Consider the following 26,242-nt stretch of genomic DNA (forward strand, 5'->3'; position numbering starts at 1 on the left):
TCTATTTCTTTGTCCTTTAAAAATCACCTGATGTCTATCAAATGTCCTTCTTCTTTATTCCCTTTGTCTGATTCCCTACACTGTCCTACCATGCCCTAAACCCGCTGTCTGAACCTTATTCCTTTCCTTTTATTCCCTTTATTCTTTCACCCTGTGCTTTGCCCTATCTACTTCATGACCCCCTAATTTCTTATTATTCCCTTTATAATGCCCATCCTATTCGGGAGCCCCCCATTTTTCAGCTCGTTACACTTATATCATAAAGGTTGACCACTTACCAATTGGCATACTCGTGAAATACACGTAGGCCCCACCACTGCGCGTCCGTATTAATACTACGGCGGCTCGGCTGTTTTATACTCGTGAATTCAGCCCCACCGTGTGGCATTTATCTGATGTATTAAGCACGGGGGTGGGGCTTTCTTCCACAGTATAATACTCGTGAATGCGGCATACGGCCCCATCAAATGGCGTTTACGCGAGATTGATACAGCGGTGGGGCCGATTTCCACAGCATAGCATCTTTCATCCTCCCTTTCTCCCGTTTTTTCTTTGGTCTTCAACTTTTTATTCTCGGAAGGACTCTCAAAAGTCCCTCAACTAATTTAATGGCCAATTTAAAGGGAAGATAAACCCCACGAGCAATGTGGATTGAGTGAAAGCAGCAACATTAGTAGAACACATCAGTGAAAGTTTGAGGAAAATCGGACAATCGATGCAAAAGTTATGAATTTTTAAAGTTTTGGTGTTGGAACCGCTGGATGAGGAGACTACTAGAGGATATGACGTATGAGTGGACAACAATACAAAGAAAATATAAAGGAAATTCAACAAAAATTCACTTTTCTAGAATCATGAAAGAGCAATGGACCAACCTCTTTCAGAAAGCAGGGGGAATAATTGCTACCCTTAACATATGTCGATATCAAGTTGATGGAATTTGTAATTTTCATGAAAAATGGATTTTTGTAGAATTTTCTTTATATTTTCTTTGTATTGTTGTCCACTCATACGTCATAACCTCTAGTAGTCTCCTCATCCAGCGGTTCCAACACCAAAACTTTAAAAATTCATAACTTTTGCATCGATTGTCCGATTTTCTTCAAACTTTCACTGATGTGTTCTACTAATGTTGCTGCTTTCACTCAATCCACATTGCTCTGGGGCTTATCTTCCCTTTAACCATAAATACAACCCTAACCTATTAACCCTAAACCCTAACCCTAACCTAACCTTGCTTGCTAACACACGGGTGCACGCGCACTGCGGTGGGGCCGATTCCACGATTTTGCCTACCAATTTACATCATTGTCACCATCGCAAGACCAATGTCCATCGAGATAGTAAAAAAAGACCACTCACATACTCGTGATCCAGTCAGTACAGCGTCCGCTGGTTCGCGACCGTGATACTGTATATGCCATATATTTCGCTTGTCTAAATTTTCGCGAATCGGGACTTCCAGACAGTTTTGCGAATGGTTAACTTCGTAATGTTGGAGTCCTGTATGTACTTAACGAAGAAATGTAGGTTCCATACGCGTAAGTCACATTCATATCGGCATTAGAGTTGATATTTTTGCGTGTTTTTAATTTCGCGAATAGCAGCTGACTCGCGAAATTCGCGAAAATAAGAACCTTGCGAAATATTTGGCGTATACAGTAGTTCAGTTTGCGGCCTAATGTACATATGCGATATGTACATGCTCCGCGATTAAACTTCTGAACGCCTTCATTTGGCTTGCAAACATTGCGTAAGCGCCAAGTCCCATTTTTCTGCATGTAAAATTAATTTAGTCTCAAATGTAGACGTACAGTTACTGTAGGCCTACTGTAGGCCTAGCTAGTCTACACGAAACGGGCATAGGATCAACTACAGTTGTATAGAGTCAGAGAGTCTATCCCAGGCACCCAGTTTCACAATTGATTTGATTTTTATATGTAAAGTATGCCCTTTCTGGTATAATAATGGTGTGTGTTCATCTGTGTATAGATATGTATCTACTGTAGGATTTTGAATCGGAACTTATTTGGATCAAGAGTTATCTAATCTATGCATTTAACCGGTTGCATCTTGGCTGACTCTAACTGCGAAACACAGCCCGAACGCAAAGCGCTTGGCATATAACTGTGTACAAGGAGCGCCCTGGGGGTTACATGTAGGTTGACTCCTTCTTTAATAATCTTAGTCTTACGTCTTATGCTTACCAGATGCGCAGATGGTTCCGGTTGTAAAATGGTACACATGTAACCGCACCACACTCTTGTTGTTGTTGATGCTAAAAGACAGTTCATTCATTGTTGAATATTAATGCCACTGGCCCAAACACAGTGGTGTGGTTAGTACACATGATCTAACCGCAACAGCGGCCCCAACACGTACATGTCGAATACAGTGCCCTGCAACAGGGTTAACATGATCATGATGACACGCAGTACAACCACAGTCTATCGTAGGTCTAGCTACGGTTCATCAGTTTTTTGTTTCATTTTGTCTGTTTGTTACTCTACCTACGCCAAGGGCGGAGGTTATGTTTTCTTCGGCATTTGTTGGTTTGTCCATGTGCAAAATAACTCAAAAAGTTGTGAACAGAACTTTGAATGAAACTTACAGGAAAACTTGAGAATGACACAAGTAACAGATGATTAAATTCTGGTGGTGATCCGGGGATTTTTATGGATTTCATAAAGGATTTTTTATATTTTGGCAGGTAGGGTCAGGGCAAGTCCAAGATCAGGTCCCCTCAGAAGGCAAAATATCATCTTTGCTCAATATTGACATGTTTGGTATCATTTTGAAGCTTATGAGTTGAAGTTTTGATTTCCATGGAGGAAAAAATGATATTACGTAAATTTATGCAAATTTCAAGGGCTTCATTTGCATAAATGTGAAGTACAGCGTTACGTATGGGACATTTATAAAAATTCATATTTATTCAAAGGAAAGCAAATGATATTTGATTAATATGTGGACATAAGAAGTTCATCAAATAGTTTAACTTGGTATGAAAATGTAGGGATTATGCAAATGATTATGCAAATTAGCTCGTGTCTTATCATGAGATGTCCCATACGTAACAAATTGAGGTCATTTTTTTAGGTTTTCTCTGAAATTTCTAAGGTTATTTGAATGCCCTTTTGGAAAGTTCTAATTTATTGTTTAGAGAAGTTAAATACCATAGAAAAAAGAAAAAACAGTAAAAGAATTATTTTTTATTAGGCAATTAAATAATGTTACGTATGGGACAAATGTGTTACGTATGGGACATCCTCATACATATTGCATGTGAATGCATGTAGCTAGCTGCGAGGGTCTCTCAGTACACAAATGGTCAATCATCCTGAAGAAAGCATCCCAACTTTGCAGCTGCTTTTGAGTTATAGACACTTGAAACAATACATGTACTTGACTGAATAATTTTCAGAAAGGGGTAGGGGGAGATGGCAAAATACACAATAAAAATCAGCATTAAAGGGATGGTATAGTTTTTGTAGAAATGGGGATTCAGTTTTCAACATTTTACGAGATGATTGGAAACCAATTATATGAATTATTAAAGAGCATTACAATTCTAAGACTAGAGGAATTCAAAGTTTATTTGATGGAGATCCAATTTGAAATGGCTGAGATATCAACAACAACAAAAAACAAATAAAAAGTAAAATGAAGTGGTCCTAATAAAAAATGTGATCCACCTCTTGTTAGGACACCACGTTTCTGGATATCTCAGCCATTTCAAAACAGATTTTTGTCATGTTAACTTTGAATTCCTCTTAGAATTGTATGCTATTTAAATATTTCATGAAAGAAGTGCTAATTATCTTGTAAAAGTTGAAATCAGAATTCCCATCTGAACCAGAACTGTACAGTCCCTTTAAGTAGAGACCTCTGATTTAAAGGGTACTGACACCAAATACACAAGCATATTGAAAAATTGCAGTTCAACTACAAGTATATATTGGGTACTGTTCACCACACCATGTAGAGCTCTAGCTACATTGTAGCTGCATTGTATAACACATGTATGTGATGATAATGAAGATGTTACTTCAAATTAGTGTTTTTTGTATCATTGTTTTTTTATTGCAAGTGATAAACAAATTGTCCTTACTGAGTTTTCAGTTGTAGCCATGACAAAAATCATGGGTATACAATGTACATATCGAGGTGTGACTTGAATCAATGACCTGATTGCTAGACAGACATCGTATATCCACTCGATTACTGGGGTTCCACGCAGCAGGTATTGCATATTTATTAAATTCAATATTTCTTGTGTCCAGTTGTTTTTATTGAAACTGAATGGCAAACTGTCCTTCATCAATGGAAGTATTAAAACACTATTAACTATTCGATTTTTTAGTAGTAACTATCCTGACAAAAATGCGGGGCATACATACTCAGGTTGGTCATAAAAATATAGAATATGATTAAAGATTATGATGGTAAATATTTGGGGCATATTGTTCCCTTGACAATCTGGATTAGTATTTGAGTAATTTCAACTGATTCTACCTCAATAATAATGCAAAAATTTGTTTATGGGTATTTTACAAAATTAATTTGCAAAATACCCATAAACATGGTTCTCCACACACTAAACGAATGGGGGACAAGGGGCATGCACACTCGGGTTGGTCATAAAAATATGAAAATATGATTGAATATAATTATGATGGTAAATATTTGGGGAATATTGTTTCCTTGACAATCTGGATCAGTATTGAGTAGTTTCAACTGATTTTACTTCAATAATTATGCAAAATACCCATAAACATGGTTTTCCAAACACTAAACGAATGGGGGACAAAGTATCCCATACGTAACTGTCCCATACGTAACACGTCATGTCTGTCTTTAATTCGAACCTGTAATTACAGCTTTTTGCCTCATGACATGAAACTTACCTCTGATAATCTTGAGTGTTATGACTTTCATCACAGTGAGTTACAAGTTGTAGAATGAAATACTTTCCGAGAGTTTTGAGGTTGAAAAAAATGTTCAAAAAAACAAAATTTTTCTGGTCCCATACGTAACGGCACATATTTTCTCTTCTAGAATATAATTGTGAAGGTCATTTTTCTCCATCTTTTACATGATTATACTTCTCGAAGATATCAATCACCAGGATAAAGTTCAATATGATCAAAGGCCATTAACACTATTTTTCAGGTCATAAAAGTCTCTGAATGTCCCATACGTAACGTGCACGTTATCTTGGACTTGCCCGTCAACAAACTTGGGAGTACAAGCTGCGCAGTTTTGAGGTTTTCATATCCGCACTGTAAAAGTGCATGCTCTAATTTCTGCTAATGCGAGGCGCATCGCGCAGCTGGAAATTTTTGACGTAACAAAAGGCTTCTATATTGGGAAATTGGGCGACTTTCAGCATGATACGTACGTACAATGTATGGCTGGGAATCACTACCGGTAATCTCTATGGAAGAACAAGATCGGTGATGAAAATGTGCTGCATGCTTGGTGGAGGTCTGCGCTCTCAGAGTGCTTTTCTAGTTTACTGTGAACTTATGATTGTACTTCACATCTCAGTCACACTTTCAAATTCATCGATTCGCTTCATTTAGTGTCCATGGCAAGAGTGACTTTTTGCACAGCCACCCAAAACTCGTAAATACTCCACTAATGTCTCTGTCAAATGTGCATGCAGGCATGCTAAGTATGCATGCATGCGTAAGCTAACAAGAGTAGGCCAGTATATGACCAGATGTGCCTACATTAGTTCTAGACTCTAATTCATTTGGGTGACTGTTCCTAAAGGAACTCTTTCCATGTCCATTTTTAATGAAACTTTCTCTTCCTCTTTATACACGGGTGTATGACTCCTTATTACTTGATGCACTTCATCTTTATCTCTAAGTTTAAGATTAAGAAACTATCCCCTCACAATTTGACGTCACAAACAAATCTTACATTATTACATTGTAAAATTTGTATCTTGTCATTATCTTCTACAGGACGACATGACTACTGTACATCAAGTCAGTTGAAGGAGTCTGGTTCCAATCAGTTTCCATGACTGGGAGGAATAGGCCTCGAATCCTATGTGCTCTTCACACTTTTGGCAAAACACATTTCCTCTTCAGCAGATGAAGGACCGATTGTAACATTCACGGTGCGTAATACGCTGTATATATTCAATTCATTTTCAAGCATGAATAGCAAGACACTCTTTTGCTTGTTTGGGTTTAAATTTTTTACACTATTTTATTGTGTATGATGTCTTGTGTGCTGAAACAACATGATTTTTTATTTACTACTGTCACTGTATGGGATGCTTTAATGAAATGTATATATTAAATACAATGTATTCAGTTTAAATGCTGTGTGATGATTGCACTTAACATTCACTAAATACAGCAAGGATCAAAGTTGTTATCATTTCAAGCAGTGACAGCACATCAGGTATACGTACAAAACATTATGATTCAAGAGTTTTCCTGAATGGAATGACTGGGGTCAGCGAACATAGAAATCTAGTGAGCTCAGCTTTAATCGCTTATGTACAGCTGTACATGTTCATACAAGTTTAATAGCAGATCAAGCGCAAACTAAATCCGAAAAAAGGGTAAATAATACTGTGATATGTGCATTTTGTGAACAGAAAAAGAACAAGTGCTAACAGAATAAACTCTAATCTTTTCATTAAACCCATTTTGTGGGGTATTATAACACAAAGAAACATGATTTTATTTCAGGAAAGCAGGCACTCTTGTCTTCATCTTCGGAACCTAGTATACCAGGTTCCCGTATATCAGTTGATCCCACGGGAACCTTGTATACCAGGTTTCTGTAACTGCGCAAGGAACGGGTTAACAATTCTCTTTGGAGTTATATTTTCCCCTTGAGGCAATATTATTCCTCAGTGCTGAGAACTTCAGAAAAATATGGTCTCGAGGCGATTTGTTACTGCTGATTATAAGAGGACAGGGAGAGAAGAGGATTCAGATGCAGAGGGAGGTTATAACAATGTGGCACTGACACATGACACTCTTTCTTTTCAATCTAAATATTCTGGATGTGTTTCCCGGGTATATTTTATGTTTCTCCAGCAAAGCTTTTTTTCATGTATTTGTGTAGGAACACTAAAAGCTAATTTGCACACACACAAACACACACACACACTCTCTCTCTCTCTCTTTGGTTGTTTAAAAAAAAAAAATCTACAGAAGATGGAAGAACAGCCTTCACAGACACCGCTGGGCAGAGCCAAGCAGCCAGAGTGCTTTGCTACACCAGAGAGCTGGGAGATGCTTGCAGACCAGACCATGGAGGAGGGCTCTACTGGTGGCCTCGGCTTGAACAATTCCTTGAATGGCTTTGTGATGAGCTTTGACTGTTACGAGACTCCCCCAGGTGCAGTCATCTACCGGGAACACTTTGACGACTCGTTCAACAACACATCAAGTTTCAGTACATCAGTTCAGGAGGAAAGAGGGAGTGCTGCTGCAGATTCTTATAGCAAGTCTCCATGCATGGATGATGTTGATGATAGCCTTTTGGACAGCAAGATTGCCCACAACAATGAAGAAGAACTACCAAACTCTTTAAGATCAAACCCAAATGATTCAAGTGAGTACAGGCATGTATTAGTTGCCACACCACATCAGAGCCCAGGTAGTGTTGTAAATGAGGATGGTTTAGATCCAGAATCCCTCAATGGGAAAATGGACACGGTATCTGACTGTGTATTGGAAAGTTATAGTGCTTCATATGAAGACATGAGCTGTGAAAACCTAAATGATTTCAGTAATGTAAAAGAATACCATGTAAAATGTTACGAAGAAAGGTATAGAGATAAAGAGAAAGAATACACAGCTGAAAGCTATCCCCTTGTGAAGTCAAGATGTGAGGGTGATGATTTGTACAGTCATAACAGTTCTGACTGCATTCAAGATAGGGTGTCAACTGAAATGACAGACAAACAAGAAGAACATGTTTGTGAGTCTCTTGTCACTTCTAGTAACAGTGAGCATTCAAATCAGATGCAGATGTATAGTGAGGTTGAAGAAGCCAAGTCAGTCACCCGGATGGATGAGACGATGGAGCCTTGCTTAGGGATAGACAAAGGAGATGCTGAACTCCAAAGCACATCCCACATGGAGTCACCAAGTTTGCAACGAGATGATGTGAACTCTACTCTAAAGTCCATGGGCATCCCACAGGATGTTATTGAAAATCAATTGGCAGCTTTCCTCAGTATGGAGGACCCTTTCCAGTGTCCAGGGGAGAAAGTTAGCGATGAGAGTTTTCAACCAGAGCCACATCCACAGGAGCTGCCAGACAAGGACATTGAAAATGGAATCAATGAGAAGAGACCGGCTGAAAGTGTGCTCGAGGACTGCAATCACAGTGCTGTGCAACCTGCTACATCTTCAAGGAGAAGGAAGAAAAAGGTGGAACCTCAGATGCAAAGAAGGAGATCCGTAAGGATTGCACGGAGAGACTCGATGATACCCAATGACCTCCAGACAGTGGTGGATGATAGAGAACTCATGGAATTAAAAAGTATGAAACAGGTGGATTTGCCTGTCAGCGACCCAGCTGATAAAATGTCAGTAGTGCTTGCACAGGACACATCAGGTATTGTCACCTGTCATTCGGATTCTGTTGCTAATCCTTATCCAGTGGTTGAGCAGGACTCTGTTGCCATGCCTGCTCCATGCCAACAAGTTTCACAATCACAGACAGCACTTAGAGGAGATATTCATTGCACTGTACTGGCAGAAAGTAGGCAGCAACAGTCATGGGGTGACAGTAAGAGGGAGAACCCAGGTGAGCTGCCTGTAGGTCAGATTGATGGCAATCTACCAGGGTTAAGAAATATGAGGAAGAAACCAAAAAGAGGAAGACGAAGGTCTGTCAGGCTTGAGAGGAAAGTCCAAGAAGTGCCTGATGAACCACACAGTCAAGAGGTTAACAAGGAGGCAGTCAGTGCTCAAAGTGCATGCACTAACACCTTCTTGGCTGACTTTGCTGACTTTGGATTGGGAGATGAGTGGATGCCTGGAGATTTATTTGGTTCTAGTCAGTTTGCCAAGACCCCTAAGCAGAAATCTGGGCGCAGGAAGTCAGCACGTCTCAGCGGCGTCTCCATTCCACTACTAGAGCTTGATGGCAAGTCACAGGTTCACGTGACAGTGTTTGATGAGAGCAGAAAGACAGAAGATCAAATTGCTGACACAGATTTAGTGGACACCATGGAAGTCAAAGCTAGTTATGAAAAAGCTTCTGGCACTGCACTGGCAGTGGACAACATCTGTGCTGATGATGAGTCTGTTCCCATGATGATGGAATATACACAGGAATGTTTGCCTTGTGAACAGACTGTTGATGCTATCCCTACAGTTACGATGGCAGTCCAGAATGCTCCCTTTGACATGGATCTCTTCAACAGTCTTGGGGATCTACCTTTTGAGAGGGAGGACACCAAAAAATCTTCAAGAGGGAAAAAAGATACTGGCAATGAGCGTAGGCGATCAGTAAGATTAGCAAAGAAAGCACACCAAGAATCTTCTCCAAAGGATTCGAGGACACCAGAGACAAAAGTGCCAACAAAGAAAAAGCGATCTAGGGCCATCAAAAGTAGAGGAGAGGACCAATATGCATTGGAAATCCTGGATGCTGTGAAAGATTCTGTGACAAAAGATGCTGTTGCAGAGGACACTTTCACTGCCATCAAGGATGCCAGTGCACAGTTTCTCTCAAGAGTGGACATGCACAAGCCTGTCGGTGAATACATTGCTGAAAGTACTGTACAGCCTAATAGAAGACAAGCAAAAGCCTGTGGCCGTAGGAAGCAAGATACCCCCCTCACGTCCAGAAAGAGAGCATCAAGAATCACAGACAAGGAGAATGACGACCCAGAAACAACAGCCACTAACACTGATGAGGGACAGTCAGTCACAAGCTCAAAGGATAAAGATTGCACAGATACTCACTCTGAATTTGAGAGTGATGCTGTGAGAAATCCTAGTGCAAATGATGGGACTTTCAAGGTCACCAAGAAGGTCGAACAACTCTACCTTAATAAAGGAATGGACGTGAAAAAGCATAAGATGGCAAATCTCGAGACCATCTTCGAGAGTCCCAAGAAAAAACAGACTGGGACTCCATTGAGGGCCATTGGAGGAAAGAAAATCAAAAGGTTTTCTGCCTTCACAGAGACTCCTTGGCTTGGGAGATCTGGGAGGGGTAGGAGCAAGAAGGTGAAAAGAGGGAAGGTAGTCAAAAGAGTTCTTAGCAGCAGGAAAGAAAGGTGTTGGAGATTGGATACCATGCTGTCAACACTTGATGACATGTCTCCGTAACTCCACTCATGCAAAGTAACTGTCAATACAGTTTTGTATTATGAGTGACCTGCAGCTTGGGGATACTACAGTAGTAGTTGTCAATGCAAACAATTGCATGGTGGGGATTGATATTGTGTACAGTATTAGTTTCCACGGTAACAGACAACTTACACCTGGCTGCCGACACAGAGATTGCATTTAATAACTCAACCACTGTACAGCTGTAGACCTGCTGTGCTTAAAGCTGTTGTTTTGTATTGTGTGGTTATTCTCTTCTTTTTTTTATTTAGTTTTTGTTTTGTTTTTGTTATTCAATAGCAGTACAGCCTGTACATGTACATGTATATAAATTGTACTTCATGTGACAATTTTATGAGGTTACCATGCAATACATGTATGTCTTACAGAGTGCACTGAAGGTACACCACCGTACTATGCATCAGTGTGCAGTCTTAACAGTTAACCAAATACGCTGTACACCTGCTAATACTTTGTCCACTGAAAATGCACAACAGCTTCAATGTACGTGTACAGTATACTGTATCATCAATAAATGGTGATTATTCAATTGAATAAGTGAGCTTTGAAAATAAGTTATCTTGCAAATGATCTCTGGATATCAGTCTTATGGATGTCTAATGAGCATGTGATCTTTATGGCTAAGTGAAAGCATACACAATGTATACAACACTGTCCCACACTGACTCTATGCCAGGTACGTTATGATTACTTGTGGTGCTAAAATGTGACTCTTAACAATGATCTTTTGTACTAGACCAGGATTTTTAAATTGGTAAACTCCCGACTTTAAATTGGTGGGATCCAATGGGACACTAAGGCTGGAACCTTCGGGCAATTACAGTGTATCATGTGCGGGTCAATTACGTAAGTTAGAGCCTAGTTGGAACATGACTCGTAATGTATACAGACTCTAAACTTTGTCATCTCCACCAAGTATTCCTCTCAGAAAAGGCTGACTCCAGACAGGTGGCTGGGTCTGACATAAAAAAAAAAAAGATATCTGTGTTTGATTTATTTTGGCTATTAATTTCCTACACCCATTTGAAAGAGAGAGATATGTGTGTTCATGTGTATACAATGAAAATAAAACCATGCATGCCTTGAGTTTCAGGTAAATTACACTCATTGTAGGCTGGATTCTAGTCATATACATGTAGACAAGGGACTTGCTGATGATTATATTGTATTACTGTAAAAGTGGATATTTTCGCGCAACTAATTTTTCGCATTTGGCCAGACGAAAAGAGTTTCGCGTGTTTTTAATTCCGCAGAATAAAGACATCAACCACTGGAACATACGGCATGCAAAAATATTCGTGTGCTTTTATTTTTGCGCTTGTTTCTGGTTGCGCGAAATGCGCAAAAATTTCAACACTGCAAAAATTTCCACTTTTACAGTACATGTATTCATGTACAGGTGATACAATATGATTCACATGCGTGAAAGTCATAAGCCAAAGGTAGTCTAACTCAAGTCTTAGAAAAATCCAGATTTTTTTTTCCACCATGCATTTATGTGAAAAATAAAAAATAAAAAATATGGGAAAATGTGTATGTATTTCATTGTTACAGGATCGAGAATTGGAGAAGTAAAGAAAAAATCTCAGTCCCTTTCACTTAAAGTAATATTGTAACTGGACCATGACTCAAAGTGACCCAACTCTTCCTTTAAAGTCTCATAAAAACAAACTTGAGTCACATCAACAGAGACTCCAACTCTCCCGTTTTCGACGGGAGATCTCCCGCCAAAAACCCATTTTTGCAAAATCTCCCGTTCTCCCGCTTGAGATTTAATTTCTCCCGCCCTGGCTCTGTGTCTCCCGTTGGAAAGGATTTCTTACTTATTACTATCGTATGTTGAAAAAAAAAATAAGCCTTAGATAGCACCAGAGAGCATCTAGAACCCTAGGAACTTCGCACGCATCAACTTTAGTCTCCCGTTTGCTAGGGGTTTCGGGCGGGAGAATCTCCAGATCAGAAGGTGCTTGGGGTTGGAGTCTCTGCATCAACCACTGTACAATTCCAATATACTCTCCTTGTCAGGCTGTCCCGTTACAGTTAACAAAGCCAAGTCTCATAAAAACAAACTTGAGTCACATCAACCACTGTACAATTCCAATATACTCTCCTTTTCAGGCTGTCCCATTACAGTTAACAAAGCCAAAGGAGTTTTTACCTGTCTGTGGATGCGCCATGATGTAACTTTTATAGAAGCCTGGCTCCCACTTATTCTCTTTGTGGCATATCATACAGATGTTGCCTTTTTAATAGCCCTTGACATCCCCGTGCAGGTTATTTTGTCCCAAAGAGATTACATTTTCTTAAAGCACACAGCGATGAGGGAATACGTGTATTGTCTCATGGAGAAAACGTGTTCAAGTATATGTACATATATTACCAAGGAATGTCATATACAGTGTATTATTGATGAGTAATATTTATGTGCTCATAACATAGTAAGTAGTGATAGCATATAATTCTCACAAATTTTGTATGGGATGTTCAAATGTATGTTTTATCAGCCATTCAAACATGTACATGTACAGTATATGTACAATGTGTACTTGTGTATAGCTGCTCAGTCACTAAAGTGTGATTTTTTTTTTTCTGTTTGTTTTCAAACTGAGTCAGCATGGTCATTGGAAATGATACAATGCTACATCACCTTGTCTCATTCAAATAAAACTAATCACTGTCACTTATATGAGAGGATGATACATTACACAAGTTTATACATTTCAGTATCCATTTGGTTGGAGTACATCCTTGACTGGCTAAAGTGGTCACATGACCTCATTTAGAGCAAGCAAAATCAAAACTGTGTACTGTACATGTATGTGTATTAATAAAAGTAAAATGTACAGTATGTAAGGCTTGGCTCAGAAGTAGTTATGTGTATGGTAAAGATACTGTATTTGCGGAAATAGAGTCTATATCTGAGACACAACCTGAAAGTAACATAAGGATATATAAGACACATCTTATGCCATTTTCATACAGATTGTACAGTGTGTACTGGCTACAGTGATGGTGTGGTGCTAATGATCTAAACCAGTGAACACACATAGTTAACTTTTGCACACATAATTAAATACACGTACAGTGGAAACTCCGTGTTACAAGTTCCATGGGACCAAGACAATGTGTTCATTATATCAGATATTTTGTTATTATAAGTACATGTACGTGCAGTCAAAAACAATACAAAACAAAGGAAATAAATGGATTGGGACCACAGAAATTAGTTTGTTATATCAGGTATTTTGTTATAGCAGATCTCTTTATATCTGGTTTCCACTGTACACTGTATATACAATGTAAAACTTTGTGTATTAAAATCCGCCTGTAATATTGTTGAGGACGGGCTGATTTTGCTATAACATGCAATTCCCATACACACCTGCCCGAGTATACTCAGGACTCGTCCTCAACGGGTTAACCACACCTTGCATGTTATGTATTATGAGTACATATGTACATTGTAATGTATACACTGGTATGGCTTGCTTTGCACAAATTAAAATGCCCTCGGTGACTTAACATACACTGGCTGTGACTCTTGTTTCTAACTGGACCAAGGTTGAAGTTCATGCTGTATATTGTCTGTAAGAATAGCATGTGAAGAAGGATGTGAGTAACAAGGAAATCATGGCCTCCTCTATCCTGTCTAGAAGAGGACCTCAAGAAAGTACTTTCATTGAAGGGGGTAGAGGAACAGATTTCTTTGATTGTGCAGTATTATAGAAGTAAGAGGAAGAAAGGAAGCCAGGAATTAGTTAAACCTTCTGGAGTAAGTTGAAATTTGCACTGTACATGTATCAGTACGTAAGAAACAAGAGTTTGTACTGCATGTCGTATGTATGCATAACACCATGTGACCGTGCATCACAAAACGAACAAAAAGTTGCACACACTGATTTTGTGTGAGGACTGAAAATACTGCAGGTGAAATGGGCCATAAGAGCCGATCTTGACTTTTTCATATTTTCTGAAAGAGCAAGTCTTCTTCTACATTATGCTTCAATTTGGGATCATAAAACGGGCAGGAAAGTGTGTTTTTTAGCAGTTTATCTCGAACATTTTTGGGCAGAATACTGTGATTAGGTGTGTCTTTAGAGTCCCCTTCATTTCTTAAAAACCTTGTACACACTCTTCACTTTCAACTTCTATAACTTTTGAAAGGATGATGCTACTCCTTAGAAAGTTAGCATTAATTAAGGATAGAATGTGTTAGTAAAGCATGCTCAATTTCAGTTTAATCTGATAATCCCTTCATTGTTGTTACTCCAGTGGTGTACATCCTTTTTTTTTTTTTTGTCCCTTTCATCACACAGTCAGCACGGCTTGGTAAAGATTAAGCTCTTGAATGGACATTGTACTTCAGAGCCTCTTTTCTCAGTTCACACTTTTTCGGAATGTGTGCCTTCTTTCCAATATTTAGATAGGTTAGGAGAGTCCGTTTGGTTTGAGTTATACATCATTTTAAAGCTTAAAGTCTGTTCTTTCAGAATATGCTCTTCACTAAAATTTCATGTCTGGCGACTTTTTGTTTTGTGGTGCAAGGTCACATATATACAATGCATGTACAATATCTTTTTTTTTTCTTTTTTTTTTCTCGATATGGGTGCATCTGTGTCTGTGTGTTTGTTCTATATTTGTATGCTAGTGTGTGTGTGTGTGTGCATGCGTGCATAAGACTAGATTACTTTACTATATTTTTCAGTGGCCTGCTACTGTTCATGTTGATAGCGAAAAATAGGGTGGATTATATTGTCAGTAGTGCTAGATTTGATTTGGCTTCCCGAGAACAAAGCACATGTACAATGTAAAAGGACATTACTACATGTTGGCCCCTACTTGTACAATTCTACCAACAGTATCAACTGTACATGTACACTAATTGCTATCCCTACCTGTACTTTTTATTAGCATTCTTCTTTTAAATCTACAGGTGCTATCGAATCCTTGTTTGTTCATAAGCTAATTTGTCTATTTACTGTACATGTAGAGGCCTTTTTTTTTTCTTTCCTCTAATCAAATTGGCATTTCAAGTTTCAACAGATAAAACGGGTATTATACACACAATTTTAGACTGGTACAGTATACACAGTCCTACATGTAAATATATGTACAGTGTACAAATATGAGCATAAATGTCCAACTTATGTACAATGTACACTGCAGCCACAAACAAAATGCATGTACACATGTACAACCATAAAATACAATTGGCAAATAGTGTACACAGTAAGCATGATTTATTGTATAGATAGATCAACATACATTTCAACTGCTTCTGAGTGGTTGCCATATATATGAAGTTTATCCTGATTACACTGTACACATGTAATAGGATTCATATTTAAAAAAGACATTGTGTAAACTATTTGTACACCTACAAAATATCGTGCATAGGGATCATTTGGTAATACACTAAGTATGATTCATGCACCTCAAAGAACGTTCAGGATTGAGATAATGGTGCACATGCAGCAGTATCAGTAGAACACATTCGTGAAAGTGATGAAAATCGGACAATCTATTCAAAAGTTATAAATTTACAGTTGTAACATAGTTTCTGCAAAGTCCCTGAGCACTGTATGAAAGACTACAGGTGTGTAGAATGATTTAATGAAAGTACATACAACTTGTAGGACCTACTGTATAAAGAGAATTGCCACAGGTAATAGTAAGGACTAGATCCTTTCATAAATGAAACTTAATATAATTCCTCTTCATAAAAATATTTTCTATTTTTGTGCAACTTAGCAAGCAAAACATACAAAACATAGAAATATTCAGCAATGTACAGATTGTATCATTATAATCAATCCTGACAAAAAACTTTGTAGAGAAATGTTTGTTTTTTGTTGTTTTGTTGTTGTTGTTTTTGATTAGCCATTCTACTTATTATATTCTCATCAACATTTTCCAAGTGTTCTTTAAAATTTCAAATACAGCTGTATTCCACAGAATACTACAACTGTGCAAATCTTCCTTGTCTTGTTAGCACCTCAAGATATCACATTGCACATGTCAAAGAGTTGATGCAATGTACTACAGTGTACATTGTATGTACTAATATTACAGTCATTTCACTTTCGCTGGAGCTTCAGCTTGTACAAAGTACGAAAGTGTTAAAAATCACACAAATCATCAACAAGCAAATGGAGGAATACAACTGAGAATAATCGCAGAGTTGCCAAGTCTCCCTGATTCTGCAGGAGTCTTCCTGAAAATGTCAAAATCGGTTCACGTCTGAATAAGAGAATATTCAAATCTCCCTGATTTGGGAATTATTTTTGCCCACTGAAATGCATGTTAACACACAGATATCTCCCTGGTTGCTGTGTGGAATCTCCCGATTTGGATATGGGAATGTTGGCAAGACCTGATAATGTATGCAAACAAACTATGCCACACGGTGAGCAGTTCTTGGCAGTGTTCTGTGCACGGACATCCATACAACAAATCTCCCTACAGTTTGGTTATGGATAAGTAAACATTCACAGCATGTGTATGATACCGCAATTGTTTCTACAGACTGTGGTGGCACAATGATTTAAGCTGCATACATGAGAAAGGAATAATAAAATATGCATTAACGTACACATATATTAACGTACACATATATATTAACGTACAAATACATTTCCCTGAATCTGTGTCTGAGTTGATCAAAACAACAATGTCCTTGATTTCCATATGACGTAATGAAACATGTAAACTACTTAGCATAGGCAACAGGATAAAAGGTTGAGGGCAGGAATTGTTTCTACAGACTGTGGTAGCACAATGATTTAAGCTGCATACATGAGAAAGGAATAATAAAATATGCATTAACATACACATATATTAACGTACACATATATATATTAACGTACAAATACATTTCCCTGAATCTGTGTCTGAGTTGATCAAAACAACAACGTTCTTGATTTCCATATGACGTAATGAAACATGTAAACTACTTAGCATAGGCAACAGGATAAAAGGTTGAGGGCAGGAATAAGCTGCAGTCTAGGTTAAACAGTCTGGATAAACTATTGCAGCAGAGCATATCATTGAGCAAGGGAACAAGTCAAAGACCGTTTTTCACTGGCCTTGTTCAGAGTCTAGCCAGTCTGTGCGATAGACTTCAGTCACCCCTAGCTGTTGGCGGAACCAGTTGATAGTCTTCCTCCAAGCCGTTTCTTGACCACGACTGTGAAGCTTTGGATCACCGCCACAGGTTGCGATTAGATCTGAGGCAAGAGGGACATTAACAAGTGAATAGGGCATTATAATGGGAAGAGTTATAGTTGGATGCATGCACCAACACAGATATAAATAGGCACTACTGTGCACTCCCGTTTTAACAAACACGGTTATAATGAAATTCTGGTTACAACATAGTTAAAATTCAGGTCACAATATGATCCGCTCTATGTTTTTTATTGTTTATTACCTCTGTCAAGGAAGGTGGGAGTTAAGTAATCATCGGCATTGGTTTGTCTGTTTGCAAAACACAATGTAACTCAAAAAGTTGTGTACGGATTGAAATGAAACTTGCATGAATAGTTGATACTGACACAAGGAAGACCTCATTCAATTTTAGTAGTGATCTGGAAATTTTTCAGGATTTTCTGAAGGATTTTTCATCTTTTGGCATAAAGGTTAAAGACCTAATAAAATGCTTGCAAAATGTTTTAATATGCAAAAGAAATGTAAAATATATGTCATGATTATCAATGTAAATATGTTGTCAGTGTCGTTCCTTTTTTTTTTTTTTTTTTTTTTTTTTCACGTGACCAACACCCCTGAACCGATTGATGACGTATAAGCACGGAGTTGTAACTGTGTGCTCAGTTAGCAGACGCCGCTCAGCACAAGCACTCAGATTACTAGCTTGGTACACGCGCGTACACGATAGCTAGCCCGGCCAGGCCCGGGCCCCGCGGGATGTGCGCTCCCGGTCGACACACTGACTGTCGACATGTACGCATTACCACGTACATTATCACTAAGTTAGCTTGCACAGATACCTGGTACCTCGAGCATAATGTCTTCCCCTATATGGGTAAACTTCGACATTGATGATGATGATGAAGACTGCAGCTCTGACGATAGCGGAGAGGAAGAGGAGGCACATGAAGTTGAAAGGGAAGATGGGGAGGGAGAGGCAGCCGATGAACCAGAACGTTATCGTGGGGCTGCACCTTACCGATATGAACCAGCTGCATCTCCCCCGCTGCCAGTGCAAGAGCGTATGAACATGGCACCAAGCCCGAGAATAGACCTCACGGAAACGATCGCCTGGGAAATACAGAGTGGTATGTCTGGTATGCCCCCATATAGTTTAACGTTAGAAAGGATATACTGTATTCTACATGACTGACATTGTAAGTTGTAACTGTCTAGTAAGTAGATTAGAAGAACGGGCCCAGCTCGCTCACAAAGTGAGCGGCTACTCCGGCCCCAGCAAGCAAGCGGGAGCGTCCCGGCCGTGGCCTGGCCCGTCGGCCGGAGCTTACAAGTTAAACTACCAGTAGTAGTCTAGTAGTCCAGTAGATCTAGTAGCAGTCTACTAGTAGTTATAGTAGTCTACTAGTAGTAGTAATCTACTAGTACTACTACTAGTAGTAGTACTATTACCACTACGGCACTAGGTCTAGTAGACTAATAAGTAGTAATAGCAGAATCTTTGGTAGTAGTACAGAGGCTACACTCTAACGCCTAACGGTTAGGGGGATATGTTGTTACAGGGTGGGTCCTGGCTAAAAAAAAAAAAAAAAAAAGGCCTAACCAGTTTCCCATAGTCAGTTTCTGCAATATGATCAGTAATTTAGATGCGTCATTTTCTAAGAAAAACGATACCAAGAATGATCGTCAATTTTGGTCGAGTAGTTTTTGTTTTATGCTAAAAATCATACTGTGGAAGGAAGCCCAAACGCCGTGCTTATCTACTGATGAATGCCACGGTGGGGCTGGATTCACGAGTAGGTCTAGGCCTATAAAGCAGGCGAGTCGCCATAGTATTAGTACAGACATGCAGTGGTGGTGGGGCTATCGTGAAATAGGCCCCACCGCAGTGCGCGTGCACCGTACCCGTGCGTTTATAGCAAGCAAGGGTAGGTCCTCCTAGGGTTTAGGGTTAGGTAGGGTTGTATTTATGGTTAAATTGGCCGTTAAAGTAGTCGAGCCGAGGGCCATATTATGAAGTCATTTTCGCCGCATTCACAAGTATTCACTGTGCAAAGGCAGCCCCACCGCCGTGCTTACCTACCGAGATGAACGCCACACGGTGGGGCTGAAACAGGCGAGTCGCCGCACTACCCGTAGTATTACTATTAGTACAGACACGCAGTGGTGGGGCCTATTTCACGAGTTTGCCGAAAATAATGGATATCCAAGCGTACCACAGTTGTAATCTGTATTATTGGCATTGGCATCATTAAATATTCTTTTGTCTAAAGGCTTAGCCAATGACAATAGTGCAGCGCAGCACCTGCTATGCGCTCGCTAGCTCGATCCCCCGCCAGCGCTAGGCATGACAGTGCAGCCGCCAGCCGGCTGTCGCTGCGCTCGCGCTGCGCTAGCATAGCTTTGCCAGCTCGCTGGCTACGGCTAGACTGGTCGTGAACGACTCCGTTCTTAGACGTCATCACAATTTAGAAGTGATAGTGCGCCGCATGCGGTGAAAGTATAGCAAGTTTTCCAAAACCGAGGATATTGCATCCATTATGTTAACAAAATAGAACAAAATTCAGAACAGTAAAAAACCCCGCACAACCATAGAATTACTTAGAATTTAACATTTAATATTATTACATCATTGAGAAAAAAATGCCTAAACCATTTTATTAGGTCTTTAACAAACTTGGGGTTCAAGCTGTGCATCTTTTGGCATAAAAGTTAACCAACTTGGGGTTCAAGCTGTGCATATTGGAGATTTACATAAGTGCGTGCTCTGCTCGGGCAAGGCGCCCTGCAATGACATAAACAATGCTTCTATTTTGGGAAATTGCATACATGTTTACAAGGGTGGAATTGAGTTGCTGGCTTGGCGGAAGTCTGTGCTCTCTGAGTGCTTTTCTAGTTTGCTCAGTTATAACAAAATTTTGATATAACAAAAGAAAACTGCTGGTCCCTAGGACTTCGTTATAGCAGGCGTCTTTCTGTACCACATCAAAGACAAAAACCCATTACATTTTTCCTATCTTGCAATGGGAAAACCTTGCATTATTCTCACCTATTTTGGCACCAGGACAGACGTTAAAAAACCTGCAGAGTGGTAGGTATGGCACATCCACAAAGTGGCCGGTGCCTCTCAAGAAGACAGCTTCAAACAATTGATGTTTTCCAACATTCTGGAGTCGTGTGAGCATCTATCAACAGAGAGAAAAAGAAGGAATGTAAAAATATCCGGGCTAACTCCATCTAAATTGAATGCTAAAAACTGTCAAAAAAAAAAGAAAAAAAGAATGTGCCAGGCAAACAATGAATGAGGTATTACTTCATGCGCGTTCTTTCCATTGAGTGCAAAAGAAAGAAAAAGGAAATGTAGGACAATTCTAGTGCTACACTACTGATGCACTTCCCTTATAGCTAAATGATTTCATTTGCTTCACTTCGCAGGAATTTTGAGTTGTGGACATTAGGGTAAGAAAAGAAATCAAAATGAGTTTTCCCAGACACTTTAATCCGCAGGTAAATGTCATATGACATCTGAACTGCTACAATATGATTTCCTGACCAGCTTTCATCTAGATCTCAGACAAAAAAAAAAAAAAAAGGTTTTCTTTTCAAGTTTAGATGTTGCAATCCATGCAGCCATCTTTCTCGTGATGGTATTCTTTTGTTGAGCATTGAAAGCCTAGACTGCAAATGGCTCCTCAAAGTTTTTGCATATCAGGTTAGAGCAGTGCAAATCTTAAAGTCTTGTGACATTTAAAAGAGCAAGTGATACTACAAATCTATTTAGAGTTTGTAATCTAGACTAGACATCATTTCCAATGGCTGCTCTCACTGTATGAGCCATATATTTTACTAGCAAATCCAATTGCATGTATTTGCAAATCCGGACAATTTTGCAACTGGCTGAATTTGTGATTAATACTAGAGTACAGCAGTAATGGACCAAGAAATGTATGTGTGCATTCATGTTGGACCTGAGTGAATAGCACCAAATTTGCATAATTCTCGACGATCAAAACCCCAGTGCAAATGGTGTATACAGTATATGTGTGTCTGTGTGTGCAATAGGTGGGATTTCTGTTCTTGTTGCATTGATAATCATCCCTATAATTTTATTCCTCACTTTAATCTCCACTGAAAGTACAAAATGTGCTCCTTCCTTCGGTGAGAAGGTTTTATCATTGTATAAAATCTCTAGGTTGTATTAACAAGAGACCCGCGGGTCTAGCGGTCACCTGAGTATCGCAAGTTCACCTTTCACGCAGTCACTAATCTAAATTATTCACAGCTCTACTAAAATTTGACCAGGCATTCTCAAGTAGAAGATGAAAATGTACAATAAAAAACTAGAAATGTCGCTATGGCGACTGATGCCTCCGCCATAATGCATGATTCTCCCAATACAGTTGAACCTCTCATATCCGGACAAGTCGGGACCGGGGCTCATCCGGATAAGGGATTTGGCCGGATACGCGAGACTCAATACTTTATACATGTACATATACATACACATGTACTGATGTAGCCCATGTAGTACCACATGTAGTAATGTGTATACTGCAACCTTTTCATTGTTACACTCAGTAACAGACCCCAAAATAGAGGTGTATGTTAATGTTGGAAGTAATATGTAATTCATGTGTGTTTGTGTAGGAGTTCTCAAGGAGTTGGGAATCCCCCTTTCCTCCCGTAATTATTAAAAGAAAAAAAAAATCACGGCGAGATTGCGTCCGTATAATAGAGAGATCCGGATAAAGGGAGGCCAGATAAGAGAGGTTCAACTGTAGGTGTATAGTACAATGTCTTCACAATGTGTGATGACAGTTTCACCTAACTGGCAAAATACTGATATATGACAGGTTTGTCAGAAATGTATTGAATGTTCACTTTCCTTGAACTGGGTTTGCTATAATTGTCTAAGAGTGCAGGTACACATATTTGGGGAATTGAGGATTTTTACTTGACTTCTGACCGACCCTGTTATAAGTTTATGCATTGAGTAATTTTCAAGGTATGAAGAAAGAGTGTAATTACAGTACAAAATAGATTTTTTTTTTCATTTAAACCTGACCTTTGATCCTTAACCTTTGACCTTTGACCTTCTGGCTGGAAATTTCCCAGAGAATCTCCATTAGGTAATACAACATGTATATATTAAGTTTTAAAACTAATAATGCAAGCATTGAATATACACTAGTATATATGAGGGAAACAATAAAATTTTGAGGAGTTGACCTTGACCTTTGACCCCTGACCCCTAAATTCCCTAGATAATCCCTGCCAGTCAGTACATGCATATGTACCAAGTTCTATGAAGATACATTAAACCATTTGCGAGAAAAGTGAAATTGCAACATTTTCACCTAACCTTTGACCTTTTGACCTTTGACCTTATGACATGAAACTCTCTCTGGAGAATCTTTATGCAGTAATACATATCCACACCAAGTTTCAATAAAATACCTTCTGGCATTGCATAGATATGGGGGAAATAGCAACATTTTTAGCATTTGACCTTTGACCTCTTGCCAATGTCATTAAAATCTCCTCAACTAATTGCCCCATCATACATCATCCTTGGACCAAGTTTGGTGAAAGCTACTTCATCCAGTTTTGAGTTATCACGTAAACAGATAAATTTTAGGATTTGACCTTGATCTTTGACCTTTGACCTCTGTCCGATTTCACTAAAAAAACTAATCATGTAATTGTCCCATCATACATCATCCTCGGACAAAGTTTGGTGAAATTTGCTCGATCCAGTCTTGAGTTATCGCGTAAACGGATACAATTTCATGATTTGACCTTGACCTTTGACCTTTGGCCGATTTCACCCAAAATCTAATCAAGTAATTGCCCCATCATACTTTATACTTGGACCAAGTTTGGTAAAATTCCAGTCAATATTTCTCAAGTTATCGCGTAAACGAATGCGGACGGACGTACGGACGTACAGATGTACGGACGGACGGACAACCCGAAAACATAATGCCTCCAGCACCACTTCGTGGCGGAGGCATAAAAAGGCCCAAATCTTTTTAAGATTCCTTAATTTGGGGAGATTGGGGCCCCCTGGGGGCCCCTGGGTGGGGCATGGTGCCCATTTTGATAAATTGAGATCCTAACCCCCTAGGGATGCTACCTGCCAAGTTTGACAAAAATCCATCATGAGGTTTTCAGGAAGAAGATGAAATGTACAATTCAGGCCCCCATTCGGACCTTCCCACCCCCAAGAGGGGCACCCCTGGATCTGCTATGAACAAACTTGAAACTACAGTCATTAATGTACTCACTCATAGTACTATCTTAGCTCTATAACTTCTGATTCTAGAGAAGATTTTTAAAGATTTCTTCATTTTGGGGGGTTTGGGGCCCCCTGGGGCCCCCTGGGTGGGGCATGGTGCCCATTTTAACAGATTGAGATCCTAACCCCCTAGGGATGCTACCTGCCAAGTTTGGTGAAAATGGGTCATGGGGTTCTCAAGAAGAAGATGAAAATGTACAATTTAGGCCCCATTAGGACCGCTCCCCACCCCCCTCCCCTGGGTCCCAAGGGGGGCACCCCTGATTCTGCCATGAACAAACTTGAAACTACAGTCATCAATGTACTAACTCATAGTATTAACTTAGCTCTATCACTTCTGGTTCTAGAGAAGAAGATTTTTACAGATTCCTTAATTTTGGGGGGTTTGGGCCCCCCTGGGGGCCCCCTGGGAGGGGCATGGTGCCCATTTTAACAAATTAAATTCCTAACCCCCTAGGGATGCTACCTGCCAAGTTTGATGGAAATCGGTCTTGGGGTTTTCAAGAAGAAGATGACAATGTAAAAAGTTTACGCACGACGGACGACGCACGACGGACGCCGGACGAAGGGCGATCACAATAGCTCACTTGAGCCTTTGGCTCAGGTGAGCTAAAAAGAGGTGAGATAAAAGACAGCAAGGAAATTATTCAATGCACACAGATGCGAGACTGATAAGTCTTGAAGCAAGACTACTCACCCTGTTCGAGTGCCTCACTGATGGCACGAACCTGTCATCTCCTGGGATGAGGAACAGCATGGGAATGTTGATATCTTCCACCTGTACACACATTCAGAAAACCAAAGACACAAGACACTGTTTACAATCAAAGCGGGTAAAACTTTCAACGACAACACTCCAACTGCAATGCATGTATCAAAGAGTGAATGAAATTGATCCTTATCAGTTCTGAATCATATCGTTGTATTAATAAAGATTAATGAAGATAGAATAACACTAACACATAATCTGACTCTTCACAGTTTTTTTGTAGAGATTTCAGCCAATATTACAGGCAGAAAGTTTCATCTGTTCACTTGTATTTTAATCAAAAGTATGACAGAAAACACAGTTCATATATTGGCTGCAGAGTCCTACTGACACTCCATTTCAGACAGGCGTGTGCTTTGTCTGTCAATCTATTGACTAATGAAGAGGAATATAGGGCCTATGTACTTCCTGATGAATACAGTGGACTCCCATTATAACAATGTCCTTGGGACCAGCACTTTTCTTTCCTTATATTGAAATTTCCTAGTGGAAAATTGAGCAAAGAAAATGGGATTCCATCGCGATTTGAACCCGAGACCTCCGGATGCTAGCCCGATGCTCTACCGACTGAGCTATAGACAGCCCTAGTTCAGTGTTCGTCCCAGAAACCCTCAATTCTCAGTGCTCAAATGGTCAGAAGCTATAGCAGTGTGTTTGTGCGTGACACAGACACACGTGCACACACTTGAACCTGGCATAAACCCAAAGGATAATTCAACTTGGGGATAAATGCGAGGAATCTCAGAAGTGATGCAGCTTTTTGAGTATGTAACAAACGTCAACAGGAGAAAACTGACCAGAAATGAATATAATTTTCCACTAATAAATTATATTCATAGAAGAAAACTGATCAGAAATGAATTATAAAATTTGTTAGTGGAAAATCGAACAAAGAAAAAAGGATTCCATTTTCATTGCTTAATTCTCCACTAATATATTATATTCATTTCTGGTCAGTTTTCTTCTGTTTATATTGAAATTTTGTTACAGCTGGACAAATTAACAATAACAATAAAAAAAAAAAGATATATGTTGCAGCCTGAATTTTTATTTTGCTGTAACCGGAATTTCACTATAACCGTGTTCATTATATAGCAAGAGTGCACTGTAATGAAAACAATCATGACAATCCTCTTGTCACGACAGTTTGCTTGATTGTTTGCTTGTTTGTTTGTTTGTTTTTTAAGTATGTCACAAACAGTGACACAACATTTGCTCCTGTGACAATTTCTCCGGTCTTATTTTCTCTGTGGTTAGGGTAAGTGTTATAGTAGGGTTTTAGGTCTTGTTTGATGCGAGGATTACGAAAAGGGTTAGGGTTATGTTTTTTGTAGAATATATGTTTGGCTTTGAATAGCGTGCAGATATTTCATAGAAGCAATTGTCGCAGGAGCAAATGTCATGGAACATGTCTTAACATTATCATCATTACCAGTATCACTGTCACAATCACCGTTACCGTCACCATCATTGTAATCACCGCTAACGTTACCACTCACTGGAGTCGCAATTTCCCCAGGGGGAGTGTCATAGTCGTGAGTATTTGTGCAATACATCAAGCCATCTTCTCCGTTGTATATCTGTCCAGTCAAACCCTGTGCTCTGAAATTGAATTTTTCCGCAATTGTTAGGTAAACAAATGAAGCATTTGCAGAGCGCAGA

At 39.4% G+C, this 26,242-nt stretch overlaps 2 protein-coding genes across 2 annotated transcripts; one reads left to right on the top strand and one right to left on the bottom strand.

Annotated features, from left to right (window-relative positions):
- The first annotated feature begins 5,980 nt into the window (after window positions 1-5,980).
- LOC140227015 (uncharacterized) lies at window positions 5,981-10,415 on the top strand. Its single transcript, XM_072307447.1, has 2 exons — window positions 5,981-6,133; window positions 7,188-10,415. The coding sequence occupies exon 2, from the start codon at window positions 7,191-7,193 to the stop codon at window positions 10,326-10,328; it is 3,138 nt and encodes a 1,045-aa protein (XP_072163548.1). The 5' UTR covers window positions 5,981-6,133; window positions 7,188-7,190; the 3' UTR covers window positions 10,329-10,415.
- Window positions 10,416-15,604: 5,189 nt separating this feature from the next.
- Window positions 15,605-26,111, bottom strand: LOC140227017 (peroxisomal succinyl-coenzyme A thioesterase-like). The gene is made up of 4 exons (XM_072307450.1): window positions 26,013-26,111; window positions 24,509-24,589; window positions 20,563-20,698; window positions 15,605-17,575 (listed from the first exon to the last, which is right to left on the bottom strand). The coding sequence occupies exons 1-4, from the start codon at window positions 26,049-26,051 to the stop codon at window positions 17,427-17,429; spliced, it is 405 nt and encodes a 134-aa protein (XP_072163551.1). The 5' UTR covers window positions 26,052-26,111; the 3' UTR covers window positions 15,605-17,426.
- Between the last annotated feature and the right edge of the window lie 131 nt (window positions 26,112-26,242).

Source organism: Diadema setosum, chromosome 4 (assembly GCF_964275005.1).
Source record: "Diadema setosum chromosome 4, eeDiaSeto1, whole genome shotgun sequence".
Classification (NCBI taxonomy): domain Eukaryota; kingdom Metazoa; phylum Echinodermata; class Echinoidea; order Diadematoida; family Diadematidae; genus Diadema; species Diadema setosum.

Excerpts from the sequence above, each read along its gene's own strand:
- LOC140227017 (XM_072307450.1), bottom strand. The coding sequence starts at position 26,051 with ATGATGGTGACGGTAACGGTGATTGTGACAGTGATACTG. Across the intron at positions 20,699-24,508 it reads CAGTGAGGCACTCGAACAGG|ATGCTCACACGACTCCAGAA; the intron begins GTGAGTAGTCTT and ends CTCTGTTGATAG. Across the intron at positions 17,576-20,562 it reads CTGTCCTGGTGCCAAAATAG|ATCTAATCGCAACCTGTGGC; the intron begins GTGAGAATAATG and ends CTCTTGCCTCAG.
- LOC140227015 (XM_072307447.1), top strand. The coding sequence starts at position 7,191 with ATGGAAGAACAGCCTTCACAGACACCGCTGGGCAGAGCCAAGCAGCCA.